At 40.0% G+C, this 16,451-nt stretch overlaps 1 protein-coding gene across 8 annotated transcripts in view; it reads right to left on the minus strand.

The window, feature by feature from the left end:
• gria1a (glutamate receptor, ionotropic, AMPA 1a) overlaps window positions 1-16,451 on the minus strand; it is a 186,098-nt gene that overhangs the window by 92,938 nt on the left and 76,709 nt on the right. For all 8 annotated transcript variants that reach the window (XR_009825960.1, XR_009825959.1, XM_062045599.1 and 5 more), the window contains exons 5-6: window positions 14,039-14,092; window positions 2,224-2,382 (exon numbers count right to left, since the gene is read on the minus strand). Coding sequence is in view for 6 of the 8 variants with exons in the window: in XM_062045599.1 (XP_061901583.1) it covers window positions 2,224-2,382; window positions 14,039-14,092 (213 nt within the window). In the remaining 2 variants the exon portion in view is untranslated. The remainder of the gene's footprint in view (window positions 1-2,223; window positions 2,383-14,038; window positions 14,093-16,451) is intronic.

Consider the following 16,451-nt stretch of genomic DNA (forward strand, 5'->3'; position numbering starts at 1 on the left):
TTAAACTAAGACTTAGACAAACTTTATTGATCCACAAGGGAAATAGTTCCACACAGTAGCTCAGTTACAAAGTATGGAAAGAGTAAGGATGGAAAGGATAATGCCGGTTTAAAGGCCTACTGAAATTATTTTTTTTAATTTAAACGGGAATAGCAGATCCATTCTATGTGTCATACTTGATCATTTCGTGATGTTGCCATATTTTTGCTGAAAGGATTTAGTAGAGAAAATCGACGATAAAGTTTGCAACTTTTGCTCGCTGATAAAAAAAAGCCTTGCCTGTACCGGAAGTAGCGTGACGTCACAGGAGCTAGTATTCCTCACAATTCCCCATTGTTTACAATGGAGCGAGAGAGATTCGGACCGAGAAAGTGACGATTACCCCATTAATTTGAGCGAGGATGAAAGATTCGTAGATGAGGAACGTTACAGTGAAGGACTTGAGAGGCAGTGATGGACATATCTTTTTTCGCTCTGACCGTAACTTAGGTACAAGCTGGCTCATTGGATTCCACACTCCTTTTTCTATTGTGGATCACGGATTTGTATTTTAAACCACCTCGGATACTATATCCTCTTGAAAATGAGAGTCCAGCACGCGAAATGGACATTTAAAGTGACTTTTATCTCCAACACAATACATCGGGGCACACTTAGCTACTGAGCTAACGTGATAGCATCGTTCTCAAAGGAAGATAGAAACAAAATAAATAAACCCCTGACTCGAAGGATAGACAGAAGACCAACAATACTATTAAACCATGTACATGTAACTACACGGTTAAAAATTCTCAGCCTGGTAAGGCTTAACTATGCTGTTGCTAACGACGCTAAGGCTAATTTAGCAACTTAGCAACCGGACCTCACAGAACTATGATAAAACATTAGCGCTCCACCTACGCCAGCCAGCCCTCATCTTCCCATCAACAGCCGTGCTCACCTGCATTCCAGCGATCAACGGCGCGACGAATGACTTCATCCGTGGGTTTGGCGGCAAGCATCGGCTAGGCGTAGTAAGTAGTCCTTGTTGTGTTGCTGTAAGTATTGTACTTAGCCGCTAAGACACCGATCGATCCCACCTACAACGTTCTTCTTTGCAGCCTCCATTGTTCATTAAACAAATTGCAAAAGATTCACCAACACAGATGTCCAGAATACTGTGGAATTTTGTCGAAGAAAACAAGAGGCTTTTCTATCGGGTCCGATGGGGTCCAACCACTTCCGTTGCTTTTGTGACGTCACGCACATAAATCATATCCAAAGGAGTTTTTCAACCGGAAGTGTGGCGGAATTTTAAAATTGCACTTTATAAGTTAACCCGGCCGTATTGGCATGTGTTGCAATGTTAAGATTTCATCATTGATATATAAACTATCAGACTGCGTGGTTGGTAGCAGTGGGTTTCAGTAGGCCTTTAAAGTAGATTAAAAATAAACCATAGTAGCAATATAAAATATAACATAAATGTAATATTTACATATTATATATACAGTATTTGTATGTATAATATGTAAAGTTAAAGTACCACTAATAGTCACACACACTAGGTGTGGTGAAATTACCCTCTGCATTTGACCCATCCCCTTGTTCCACACACTGGGGGGTGAGAGAGAAGTGAGCAGCAGCGGTGGCCGCGCTCGGGAATCATTTTGGTGATTTAACCCCCAATTTCGACCCTTGATGCTGAGTACCAAGCAGGGAGTTAATGGGTCCCATTTTTATAGTCTTGGGTATGACTCGGCTGGGGTTTGAACTCACGTCCTACCGATCACAGGGCGGACACTCTAAACACAAGGCCACTGAGCAGAATATTACATATTACATATGACTTTTACGCCATCATATGTCAGAGCTCCAGTGTACTGAAAATACAGAGAACACATTTCAAAATAAAAGCAATCGTCTTGATATACTGTGCTGTGAGAGTGAGCATAAATCTTAGTAAGAGTCTGCAGTGAACTACATTATCACCATTTGCATCCTTTCTGAGTTAATTGCCTCACCCAAGTCCATTATCTTTGCTGGTAAAGTCCATTATCAGGTAATTGTATTGCAAAATTTCAGATGTTTAATTATCAAAAGTGATACGATCATACTTAAGTATCCTGTCCCAGTTTCATAGTTTCACGACCTCTTGCAGACAGCCAAAAACAATCGGGGGAAAAAAACAACCTTCTTTGATACAGTAGGACTCCAATTACATAAACGAGGACATTTAGTTACTTTGAGTCGATTCTTGGGCACTTTGGAATCTTTGTTATCAAACTCCATCCATTGCTGGACAACTCGACTGACGCCGGGCTCCGAGTTGTTGACGAGCTGGAAGCCGGTGATGTTGGCGCCACCCTTCCGTAGGTCTGTCAGGTCAATGTCCAGGAAACCCTGTGAGAGGATGTGGACAGGTAGTGAGTGGTTAAAGCCACAGGCAAGAGAGTGTACCGTCACTGGCCACAATGATGATACACCTGCACAACCTAATGACACAAGAGCTGTTACACATTTCTCCTTTTTGGAAGACCATAATGCTTAGTTTTAAACATGTTTATTATTGTAGTGTAACTTCTACAGTATGTACTTATTGTCACAAGTGCAAAATGTAGGAGATAATTTAACAATTTCTGTGGGAAAAATTACTCATTAATAAATTAAACAATTTATTGAAATTTTCTAAATATTACATATAGTTGGATAGAAGACGTGCTTTCTATTGTCAACTCCTGTTTCCATGCTAGCATTGTATTAACAAATATAATGCTGCCAGGCAGGGGCATTGGTCGGCCTAAAATATTAATTACCAATTTGATGTTATTTTCTTTAAAAAAAAAAATAAAACGCCGAAAATGCAATATAAAGTGTCCAAAATGCAAATTAAACATATCAACTTCACTTATATATGATCATATTTGTGTAAGTTTCTCTTCCCTTCCTTCCTGCGTCATTATTCAATCCATTCCACTTACAGTTGTGGTCAAAAGTCAAAAGTGTGACTTCACAGTTAAAATCATCAGCCTGGGAGGTTGGGTCTTGGGCACAGTTGGGTGTTCCAACAGGACAATGACCCCAAACTCACATCAAAAGGTGGTAAAGGAATAGCTAAATCAAGCTAGGTTTTAGAATGGCCATCCCAAAGTCCTGACTTAAACCCCATTGAGAACATGTGGACAATGCTGAAGAAACAAGTCCATGTCAGAAAACCAACACATTTAGCTGAACTGCACCAATTTTGTCAAGAGGAGTGGTCAACAATTCAACCAGAAGCTTGTGGATGGCTACCAAAAGCGGCTTATTGCAGTGAAACTTGCCGAAGGACATGTAACCAAATATTAACATTGCTGTATGTATACTTTTGACCCAGCAGATTTGGTCACATTTTCAGTAGACCCATAATAAATTCATAAAAGAACCAAACTTCATGAATGTTTTTTGTGACAAACAAGTATGTGCTCCAATCACTCTATCACAAAAAATAAGAGTTGTAAAAATTATTGGAAACTCACCCACAGTCATGACATTATGTTCTTTACAAGTGTATGTAAACTTTTGACCACAACTGTATAAACAACACCTGCATTACTGTTTACATTTTTCCTGCATATTATTTAGTAGTATTTATTATCAGTGCTGTTAGTAAAAATGTGTTAGCTCCAGCTCACAGCTAACAGCAGAAAGTCCCATGTCATTATAGGAACCAAATTATTTGTGTTTAACGAATAAAAACCTAGCTTGCACCATAGAGGATCTCTGCACACATTGTCATGTTGCAGTCAACTCACATTTCTCTAAAACAACATTGCTACTTTTCTTGCAATAGAAAACAACGAGTCTGAGTTACTGAAAAATCAGTGTTGCCAACATTGACTTAACAACTATTTTGATATGAATAACAGTACAGAGCATATGTAGTATATCAACAATAAAATATTGTATTGTTTGCCTGTACTTTGAAGTGTAAACATCTAATCTAGACTTACTAAAGACTTTTAATATACCTGTTTGAAACCTATGTACTTTTATAAATTATTTGCACTGGCACAATATAAAATGTTGTAGCGGTGTATTGTGGTGTGAACATCTCATGTAGGTTTTTAATATAGGTGTTTTGTAATGTATGCACTGTAGCCTAGGCACTTTGTAAATTATTGGCACTTTTGGTCACTTGATGAAATATACATTGTAGCATATGCATTATAAAAATGTACACTATTATATAGAAGCCTTTTCAACAATAAGTAGCTGTGAGATAATGTTTATAAGCGTGTGGCAGCTCATGTATGATGTTTATTGTATACTACTACTACATGTTATACAGTGAACTGGAAGTCTTATTTTCCTGTATTTGATGTTAGTGTTTGTATTACTGATCTCTCCAGATGGAAATTAGCTGAGCAACTACGATATTTAAATCAAAGGTGTTTCCAAAGACCTTTTCCGACTGGTGTTATGGCTATATTTTATACTGACATAGAAAAGACAAAACAGTACACTATGCTTAATCTTTTCTCCTGTATCGGCTAAACCATCCTGTGTTGGCAAAGAGGTGTCCTGGGACTAATTGTGGGTTGGACTCTCAGACACTACCAAGCCTCTAAAGCCTGTGAGTAATTTGGATAAAAAGCCTTGTACTGATTGGAGGTTAAAAATAGGTTGCATTCCCTTAAATGTTGGAACAAGTAATTAAAGGCCTACTGAAATGACATTTTTTTATTTAAACGGGGATAGCAGATCCATTCTATGTGTCATACTTGATCATTTCGCGATATTGCCATATTTTTGCTAAAAGGATTTAGTAGAGAACATTGACGATAAAGTTTGCAACATTTGGTCGCTGATAAAAAAAGCCTTGCCTGTACCGGAAGTAGCGTGACGTCAAAGGTTGAAAGGCTCCTCACATTTCCCCATTGTTTACACCAGCAGCGAGAGCGATTCGGACCGAGAAAGCGAAGATTACCCCATTAATTTGAGCGAGGATGAACGATTCGTGGATGAGGAACGTGAGCGTAAAGGACTAGAGTGCAGTGCAGGACGTATCTTTTTTCGCTCTGACCGTAACTTAGGTACAAGGGCTCATTGGATTCCACACTTTCTCCTTTTTCTATTGTGGATCACGGATTTGTATTTTAAACCACCTCGGATACTATATCCTCTTGAAAATGAGAGTCGAGAACGCGAAATGGACATTCACAGTGACTTTTATCTCCACGACAATACATCGGCGAAGCACTTTAGCTATGGAGCTAACGTCATAGCATTGGGCTTAACTGCAGATAGAAACAAAAGAAATAAACCCCTGACTGGAAGGATAGACAGAAAATCAACAATACTATTAAACCATGGACCTGTAACTACACGGTTAATGCTTTCCAGCCTAAAGCTTAACAATGCTGTTGCTAACGACGCCATTGAAGCTAACTTAGCTACGGGACCTCACAGATCTATGCTAAAAACATTAGCGCTCCACCTACGCCAGCCAGCCCTCAACTGCTCATCAACACCCGTGCTCACCTGCGTTCCAGCGATCGACGGAGCGATGAAGGATTTCACCCGATCATCGATGCAGTCGGTGGCTAGCGTCGGATAGTGCGTCTGCTATCCAAGTCAAAGTCCTCCTGGTTGTGTTGCTGCAGCCAGCCGCTAATACACCGATCCCACCTACAGCTTTCTTCTTTGCAGTCTTCATTGTTCATTAAACAAATTGCAAAAGATTCACCAACACAGATGTCCAGAATACTGTGGAATTTTGCGATGAAAACAAAGCTTTTTGTATTGGATACAATGGTGTCCGAATACTTCCGTTTCAACCATTGACGTCACGCGCATAAGTCATCATACATAGACGTTTTCAACCGGAAGTTTCGCGGGAAATTTAAAATTGCACTTTATAAGTTAACCCGGCCGTATTGGCAGGTGTTGCAATGTTAAGATTTCATCATTGATATATAAACTATCAGACTGCGTGGTCGGTAGTAGTGGGTTTCAGTAGGCCTTTAAGGAAGAGCATAATGCAGGTGTAGATGTTGTTTGTGTGACAAAGCTAGTCTATATTGTACAAGTTGTATGTGGGAGAAATTACAAATACTATAATTCCAGCCCTTCATTTTAACCACCCTGTTTTGCACTCGAAAATACAAGTCTGCGGCGAAGACTTACTGCCTTTTCTCAGGGACAAAAGTAGTGGTTCAGAAATGTGAAAATGTGGGATCATGGCTGGAGAAGTAGCGTTAACAAGCGTTTGCCTAAAAACATCAAAACTCTGCAGGCTTCTGTGCACACAAAAAAAAAAAAGCAGGGCAAGTCTCAGTCAGAGCGTTAGGGGTTTTACTGTAATGATATGTCCAACTTGCACTTCCTCCCAGACTATTATGTGAAGATGGCTGTTTTAGCAAGACGGACAAAGTGTAAGCACTGTGCCTGTCAGGAAGAGGCAGTGTCAGAATTGAGTGGAAAGTGGAGACAAAGCAAGACCGTTTTGACTGATGAGATGAGAATATGTCTCTGTGGATACTCTGTCAGAAAACCTTTTTATTTTGTCTTTATGCTCTGTTCTTTGTGTTTGAATGTCATGCAAAACTTTTCTTTGGCCCCCTACCACATGTCTACTTCTGAACGTCCCAGTCCACGCTTTAGAATAAATGACTGATCCTCATCTTAAAGGCAATAGAACTGGCTGACTGTGTGGCTTTATGAACTAGCATTTTTTTTTATATCCTTTTGGGTCTAATGAAGGTTGGCATGGTGACAACTGCAAAATTAAAGTTAGTTCATGTTTTAGGAGAAGGGATTGTCAGCGCAAGCTCCCTGATGCACCTGTGTGTTGCAACTTCCTGCACTTTAGCAGTTAATTTTGTTTATTTATTTATTTATGTATTTATTTGACAGGGACAGTGCAAATAAACATTGCTACCCACAGGTAACCGATGTCAAAGTACATACGACTTCTAGCCACAGGCTAATTTGCAACCCTTGTCCCTGGTTAGGGTTTTTTTTTAATTGAGAAAACTGTAAAACACATACAAAAGGATTAAGTACAAACATAAAAACACATTGAAAATAATTGGTCCCATTTGTCCACACTACATCCAGTTCTAGTGCTCACACTTCTGATTTTCCTTAAGCCACTTTTTCAGTTTTATGGAGAAAAGTAGTACTAAACAAGCACAATAAGCAATTGCCAGTCTGCATTGAGGATCAAAGATGAATTTGCAAAAATGGTTGTACATAAAAATGACCGATAATTAACCTTGTCATTTTTGGGTGTGAGTTCTGGCACTTACCTATTCCTCCTTGCTATTAAAATGCATTTCATATGTAATACAAAACAGTGGTTCAATTGTGTAATTAATGTGTGCAAATAAACATTTCTTATCATTTTTATAGTGGAGACCTATCCTCAGTAGTGCGTGTTTCTGTGCCTGTCAGCTATACATGTAGGCATTAAATTATTATCAAAGGGCCATTCCAACAGTCAAGTGGCCCTGCTGCCATATGAATGAGCCCTATAAATTCTGCCTAGCAACAAGTGAGATGTGGCCAGACAAAAAAAAAAAAAGATTATCTTGCGTTATAAATTTGACAAACCTTTGAGTTTAATTGAGACATTTGAAAATGGAACTGCAAGACTTGTGTTGGTGGAGATTTGTAATATTCCCATTAGAACGCGCATCTGGCCCAGTGTCAAAATACAATGCTACTGTAAATAACTCACTATATTAGACTACTTAAATCCACATAACACATTGTAAATAGCATGTGAAACTATAACATTGTGTGGGTGTGTTACGGGTGATCTACTAAGTGTATACAATTGATAACGAGTGCAAAAGTGGGGCAGGCAGCCCTATTTATATGAGGTTTTTGCGTGGTTTTTATTTTGCCATGGAGACACTCATTTCCCTCCACATTTATGGCATCATATTCTCCAACCTCTGGCGTTCTGTCATGTTGTTGACATGCCGCACACAAATATAATATACAACAGAATATACTTTTAGCACGGTGAAGGTGCTGGGAGGCGCTGTGGTGTTGTAATGGCGCGTCCGGAATGATTAATGTGCAAGAAAATGCGTATTGCCAGAAGCACCATTAAAAAACACACACCAGCAGACACCAAAACAAATCCTTTGGATTTGTTTTATCTCGCCCCTTAAGTCATCAAACAGCTATGAATGCATAAAATGTAATTTTTCTAAATAAACGATATGTTTATATTAATATATAAATATTCTTTCTCTCAGTCGTCTGTCTTTGCAGGCGGGATCGCCTGTTTTCTCAAAGTGAATTGTGCATACTGTTTGCACTAAAATTCCAAATGTGATAAATAACAGTGGCCACAACAAAAGTTTCAGTCTTGATAAATCACATTGCGATCACAAAGTAAATAGAGTTGCACCTCCTTCTCCCAGAATGTGGTGTGTTCTAATAATTATCATATACTGTATTCTGCATATTCATGAATGCAGACATGCTAAATTGATTGCAATCTCTATTATGCTTATTTAAAAGACACAATCCTCTCGCACAAGCTTAGTAGATCAGCTTTATGTGCACTATAAAGTTTGCAACTGTTTTAATACAGCGCAAACCTTTAGTACGGGGGTCATCGGTGTCTGCTGGTGTGTGTTTTTTAATGGTGCTTCTGGCAATACGCATTTTCTTGCACATTAATCATTCCGGACGCACCATTACAACACCGCAGCACCTCCCAGCACCTTCACCGTGCTAAAACTATATTCTGTTGTCTATTTTATTTGTGTGTGGCATGTCAACAACATGACAGAACGCCAGAGGTTGGAGAATATGATGCCATAAATGTGGAGGGAAATGAGTGTCTCCACGGCAAAAAAAAAAAAAACACGCAAAACTCTTTAGCACCGACCTAGTGGCTCTCTGGAGTTTTTTCAAAAAATGCATACACATTTTTGTTCTACTATGGTTTCTTTAGAAGGACAAACATGACACAAACTTTCCTAACTGTTAGAAATCCCACTGTTTATATTAAACACGCTTTACCGATACTAATTTTAGCGGTCTTTGATTTGATTTGATTACAAGTACAACTTTCTACGACACTGCCACATAAAGACGTGTTTTATGCCACTCCTTCTTTGTCTCATTTTGTCCACCAAAAATGTTATACTGTGCGTGAATGCACAAAAGTGAGCTTTGTTGATGTTATTGACTTGTGTGGAGTGCTAATCAGGCATATTTGGTCAATGCATGATTGCAAGCTAATCGATGCTAACGTTTAAATTATAACTGGGGATCTGAACACAGATATTCAACTGAACTCACACACAGATATTCAATCTGAACACAGATATTCAACGCAAAGATGCGCCTGTCTTCAGATCCTTCAGCAAGTTTTGTAATCTGCGCGGTCTTTCCCAGCTAATAGCGCTACCTACAAGGGTGTGTGATTCCACCCAATCAACCATAGATCTCATTCTCACTTCAGACCGGCCTAAAATAAAAAATAGTTGGGTCATGATCTGTGGTCTTAGCGACCACTATCTAACCTTCTGCACCCGCAAAATACCTAAACCCAAAACCAATGGCCACATAACAGCCCAATCCAGATCCCTCAAAAAATACTCCAATGACAATTTCAATTTAAAATTAAATGAGTGGGACTGGTCCCCTGTGCTCGCGAGCAACCTGGTCAATGTTGCTTGGGATCGCTTCAAAACGGCGTTCCTAAAGATACTGAATGACATGGCTCCCGTGAAAACAGTCAGGATCAAAGCCCGCTCGGAACCATGGATGAATCCGGACCTATTAGCTGCCATTAAAGACAGAGACAGAAAATACTCTGAATACCAAAAATGTAAAACAGAAGTAGATAAACAACCCAATAACATCAACCTCAAATTACTCCTTTCAACTCTCAAAAAGCAATGCAATAAATTAAGAAATAAGTCAACCAACCTGACTAAATCCTTAAAAAAAAATTACATTAACGACAAAATAGAGTAAAATACAAATAAGCCACGTGAGCTCTGGAAAATTCTCAACAACCAGCTTCCTGGTTGCAGCCAGAAACTTAAAACAAGACTCACCAACATCAGCATCAAGGAGGGTGACTCCCTCATTACAGACAAAATGGAGGTAGCTAGCAGACTTAACATCTTTTTCACCAGCATAGCCGCAACTCTTGTCAACAAGCTGTCCCACCACTCTGGTTGCTTTGGTGTAGAACACATTAAAACCTTCTACTGAAAGCTAGGAGTATCCAACGATGATTTCAAATTAGAAATGGTCACAGCTGATGAGGTGTTTAAAAAATTGAGAGCGCTCCACCCTAACAAGGCCACCGGCCTTGATAATATTCCCTCCAGATTCCTCAGGGGGTCTGCCTCCATCATTGCCCCGATCATCACGCACATAATAAACCTATCAATTACACAAGGCCAAGTACCAAAAGATTTTAAGATAGCAAGAGTAACTCCCCTCTTTAAAAAAGGAAGCAAATTGGAACCTGGCAACTACCGACCTGTTTCTATTCTCAGCTCCATTTCGAAAGTAATGGAGAAAATAGTTTATGAACAGGTCGATAGTTACCTTGCCACTAATAAACTCATGTACAAATTCCAATCCGGCTTCAGAACTAACCACTCCACTGACACATGTCTTCTCTATCTGACCGACCACATCAAACATGAGGTGGACGCGGGCAAATACTGCGGCATGGTCAGGCTGGACCTTCAGAAGGCCTTTGACACCGTTAACCACGCTATACTGTTGGATAAGCTCAGAGCAATCGGATTTAACAAAACCTCATGGAGCTGGATGCAATCTTACTTGGAGGGGAGGGAGCAGGTGGTAGAGGTGAACGGCACCGTGTCCCCCCCCCCTCTCGGTGAGCTGTGGAGTACCCCAAGGCAGTATATTGGGACCTTTACTGTTCCTAATATACATAAATGACATGTCATCGGCATGCGACTGTGAATTGTTTTTGTTTGCGGATGACTCTGCCCTGCTGGTATCCGGCAAGGACAAGTCACAGGTGGAGAAAATCCTCAGTGCTGAGCTCTGTAGAACTTGCACCTGGCTCGCTGACAACAAGCTATCCATCCACTTGGGTAAAACAGAATCCATCCTGTTTGGGTCCCACATCAACCTTAAGAAAGTCAATGACTTCACCATAAAAGTGGGTGACATTGTTATCACCAGGAAAGATGAGGTCACCTACCTAGGTTCCATACTAGAGGCTAACCTTTCCTGTGATAAAATGGCAACCAAGGTAATCAGAAAGGTTAACCAACGAACGAGATTTCTCTACAGAATCTCCTCTCTGGTCAACAAAAGCACCTTGAGGATTCTGGCGGGAACTCTCGTTCAACCCTTTTTCGATTACGCATGCACCTCCTGGTACCCTAGCACCTCCAAAACCCTCAAATCTAAACTCCAAACATCTCAGAACAAGCTAGTCAGGTTACTTCTAGACCTCCACCCCAGATCCCACCTCACTCCTACCCACTTCTCTAAAGTGGGCTGGCTCAAGGTGGAGGACAGAGTTAAACAACTTGCACTGAGCCTAATCTATAAAATCCACTACACCTCCCTGATACCGAAGTACATGTCAAACTACTTCCTTAACGTAAATGACCGCCATAACCACAACACCAGGGGGAGCTCCACTAACCACGTTAAACCCAGATTCCGAACTAATAAAGGTCTTAACTCATTCTCTTTCTATGCCACATCAATGTGGAATGCGCTCCCAACAGGTATAAAAGAAAGGGCATCTCTATCCTCCTTCAAAACCGCAATAAAAGTTCACCTCCAGGCAGCTACAACCCTAAACTAACACCCTCCCCGGATTGCTAATAATCAAATGTAAACAATCAAATGCAGATACTTTTTCTTATGCCTTCTGATCTCTCTCTCTCTCTCTCTCTCTCTCTCTCTCTCTCTCTCTCTCTCTCTCTCTCTCTCTCTCTCTCTCTCTCTCTCTCTCTCTCTCTCTCTCTCTCTCTCTCTTTCTCTCTCTCTCTCTCGCTCTCTTTCTCTCTCTCTCTCTATATGTCCACTACTTGCTGTCCATATCCTACCCCCCACCCCCTCCACACCCCTGATTGTAAATAATGTAAATAATTCAATGTGATTATCTTGTGTGATGACTGCATTATGATGATAGTATATATGATAGTATTTATCTGTATCATGAATCAATTTAAACTCATCTTTTGACACTTCTTCCCATCCTGTCCTGGCACACTACACCGCTACAACAAGTTGAAAAACTTATTCGGGTGTTACCATTTAGTGGTCAATTGTACGGAATATGTACTTCACTGTGCAACATACTAATAAAAGTCTCAATGAATCAATCAAAAAACGTGCTATCTAGACTAGCTGTATGTACATTTTGCATCATTATGCGACGTTTGTAGGCAAATTTGAGTTAATTTAATTTCCTTTACTTATGTCCTCTGTGTATTTAATTTACATTTGCATGTCTCATGACACATTATGTGTATGTAACATTGGCTGCATTTCTGATAGTTGTTTGTGTGCCATGTTGTTCCAGACCACAGCAAACGTTACCCAACTTGCAAAGATTGTAATAAATCCATTAGAAGAAGACAGCCTGCCGTTTCCTTTAACTTGGACACACACGTTTATTATACCTTTGGCCATTCTATGCCAGGAGTTATCTCACCTTCTGAGAAGCCCCTGTTTTACTAATATTTTCCAATGTTGTAAAAATGTGTAGATTACTGTCAACATTTCTGTCAACGAAGATTTGCTTCAGCCTGTGACACACATAGTCATTTTAATAGTAGGCTAATATAGACACTTACGTCATGTGTTGCCTTCATTATAACACTTATATATTAAAGGCTTTTGTTTGTTGGGGGCTCCAGACATTTTTTTTTGTTGTATTTTTGGTCCAATATGGCTCTTTTCACATTTTGGGTTGCCGACCCTTGCTTTAGTAGATCAGGCCCCTTAGTATTTGATAACATTTAATGACATTTGACATTCAATAAATATTCAACTATTTATTCCATTGTTGTGTAGCCTAAGGTTCCATTTCCTACACACACAAATAGTGGTGACGCGTGCAGCTGCCACCTTCTTCAATGCCCAAGAGATTGGACCATCTCATTCCCCAAAGTGTATATATACAAAAAAAAAAAAAAGTTGTGTAAACTGTTTTTGGCCATAATTAAAAAAAAATGCTCCCTTACCCCACATGCCTGCTGTTGAAAGTGTCCATTTTTTATCTTCTAAAAGGCAATCTTCCAACCGGGCCAATAAAACAACAGTAGTGAACACGTGTTCAAGCCGGCTGCATCCATATAAATGCTATTATTACTACAGCAGCCGTTCATGTCAATTTCCTTCTCTTTTGGGCCAGTGTGAACAATGCCACAGGGGGTGTGGAGTAACGGGTTGGTGGGGAGTGGTTGGGGGTGGGGGTGTCTGCAACTCTGCATAGCATTTGCATGTAGATAATGGCAGGAGTCAAATTCAGCTAAGGGCTCTCGATTTACAGTATATAGACTACACGACCAGTGTCACTGTGCGTCTGCTCACATTGTGGCTTGCACCAGATAAATTGTTTGGAATGTGTCTTTGACTCAAAGGGTTGACAATCCCCGAAAGCCATAGTTCAGAGGAAAATGTTGTTGTTTTGTGCAGTTGAGGTTTTTTGTCTATAATCGTACCGCTTACTAAAATAACCAATGCCACGGCTCTTGTCAATGCAATGGTGCAGTACAAACCACTGTAGTGTGGTAAGTCACTTCCATGCAAAGAAAAGATCACACAAAAAAAGCACATTTTATAAAACAAAGGCTTGTCAACTTGGAATCAAAGACTTTGCAAGAAGAACCAACACGATAATGGCTTTTTAATCCCCCCATTCCTGTTCTTTGTTTACCATTTCTCTTCTTCATTAAATTTGCACCAATAATTTATTAATCTCCTCGTGGTGGAAACACAACAAGCTATGTTATTCTAAGCAGGTGATCTGAACAGAACCATACCACAGGGTGTGAAAGGTTTTTCGTAGAGTGAAGAGAAAGATGCTTACCAGGTTAGCCAAGATATAGTGGTAACTCTTTGCATTCTTGCCTTGCTCCACAATCTGCAAAAGAAACAAAGAATAGACAATAAAATGACCCGGACACAACTGCGTTTGTGTTTCTCCGAGTGTGTATGCGTGAGTGAGACGCTGTCAAAGCAGTGTACTCTACCTTGAAAAGTGTTCTCGACAGCAGAGAAAGTAGGTCAATAGAAATTGGAGCAAGGAGCCTAAATGACGAGAGGTCGACTTTCTACTTTAAAAAATACATCAACACAGGTTTTATTTTGCTCCAGAATCACCTCAGTGTGTTGTAAGTGGGTTGGAGTTTTAAACATAATAATAATTATTCATATTTTTAATTTTGTCAGGAGAAAACAGCAACACACTATCAACAAACACACTGAGAATTGCTACTTGCTCTTTACATTCTTTTTAAAGCAAAGAAAAACAAAATCAATCAGACCACTTAAACCCTTTTGTTTTCATCTCTCATACAAGTTACAATTAAACATTTATATGTTCTATTCTGTGGATATTGGTTTATTGCTCTCATTTGATGTATGATCTAAAGCAGTGGTTCTTAACCTTGTTGGAGGTACCGAACCCCACCAGTTTCATATGCGCATTCACCGAACCCTTCTTTAGTGAAAAATATAATGTTGTATTTTTTCAAATTCAAGACAAAGTTATATGTTTTTGGTAACACTTTAGTATGGGGAACATATTCTAAGTAACAAAGACTTAATTTAAAGTTATTTGGTTAGGGTTAGGGTTAGGGTTAGAGGGTTAGGGCCAGGGTTAGAGGGTTAGGGTTATAATAAGGCCTTGCCAAATAAGGCATTAATAAGTACTTAATAATGACTAGTTAAGAGCCAATATGTTACTAATTTGCATGTTAATAAGCAACGAAATAATGGTGAATATGTTCCCCATACTAAAGTGTTACCATGTTTTTTACTGGTGCACAAAATGAACTGTGCATGAACATCACCTTGTTCAAACAACAAAACCAACACAGTGCATAAACTCACAACAAATTACACGCCTGCAAATCAGTCTGACTTCTGCTGTTGCCGTATCCGTAATACGCCGATAGGAGATAGGAGAAGTTTTTATTTACACGATGAGTCGGGTGTGTCTTGACCTCCGTCGAACCCCTGAGCCCGACTCACCAAACCCCTAGGGTTTGATCGAACCAAGGTTAAGAACCACTGATCTAAAGCAATGTTTCCTAAATAGTGGGTCAGGACCCCTTTGGGGGTTTGCAGTTTGATGTCAGGAGGGTCTCAAGCAACAGAGGAGATTTTCATTATGTGTGTCTGCACTCCAGTATTCATGTTAGAACGATGCACAAGTCTGCAGCGAGGTGGCAGCAGTGCTCAATCCAATCAACAGGCTCTCTGTTCTACCCAGTAGAAGTAGTACCGTATTTTCCGGACAGTAAGCCGCTACTTTTTTCCTACGGTTTGAACAATGTGGCTTATAAATTTACAGATGTTTTTTTCGCTCACAGCCATAATGTTTTGTTTTTAACAAATAGTTTTCATATTACACCAACACAGAGACACTGAAAATGTGTGTTATTATTTGTGCTGTAGTACCATTTTTTGGACAAGTTTGCTCACTGCAGATTCTGCGGGCTGTGCTGCGGGTTCCTTCTGTTTAGTGCCTTTAACCGTAAGTACACAGGCCATTCTGTGTACAAGTCGTCCATAGCGTTTCTACTCATATGGTTGCTTCATTCATCACTCCGAGCAATGTTTGTAAGTTTTACAATATATCTAAACTAATTCCTGCTCACTAAACCGTCCCATGTTTGATGTCTGTAGGAGTGTTTTCATGCTTATCTGTATGTGGTATTGTAATGTAATCAAGCTAACATTGGCGGTGTTAGCTAACATGCTAACACGCTAAAAAGTGTCTGTGTTATTAACTTACATTTCAATTATTTTTGTATTGTTTCAGTTTCACACATTCCTCAGTAAACTCACCAAAACATCACTGTAGAGTTATTGAGTTTGTTTAGCTGATTGGAAAGCTAAATAGCATTATTATTGCACAGTTGTGCCTGAGGCCCACTATAAAAGGCCTCTCTGAAATGTGCAGTTTTATCACACAGCACAATGCCACAGATGTCGCAAGTTTTGAGGGAGCGTGCAGTTGGCATGCTGACTGCAGGGATGTCCATCAGAGCTGTTGCCCATGAATGGAATGTTCATTTCTCTACCATACGCTGTCTCCAAAGGCGAGAATTTGGCAGTACATCCAACCTGCCTCACAACCGCAGACCACATGTAACCACACCAGCCCATGACCTCCACACCCAGCAGCTGCACCTCCATGATCGTCTGAGACCAGCCACCCAGACAGCTGCTGCAACAATTGGTTTGCATAACCAAAACTTTCAGCACAAACTGTG

This window comes from Entelurus aequoreus, linkage group LG04 (assembly GCF_033978785.1).
Source record: "Entelurus aequoreus isolate RoL-2023_Sb linkage group LG04, RoL_Eaeq_v1.1, whole genome shotgun sequence".
NCBI classification, from domain to species: domain Eukaryota; kingdom Metazoa; phylum Chordata; class Actinopteri; order Syngnathiformes; family Syngnathidae; genus Entelurus; species Entelurus aequoreus.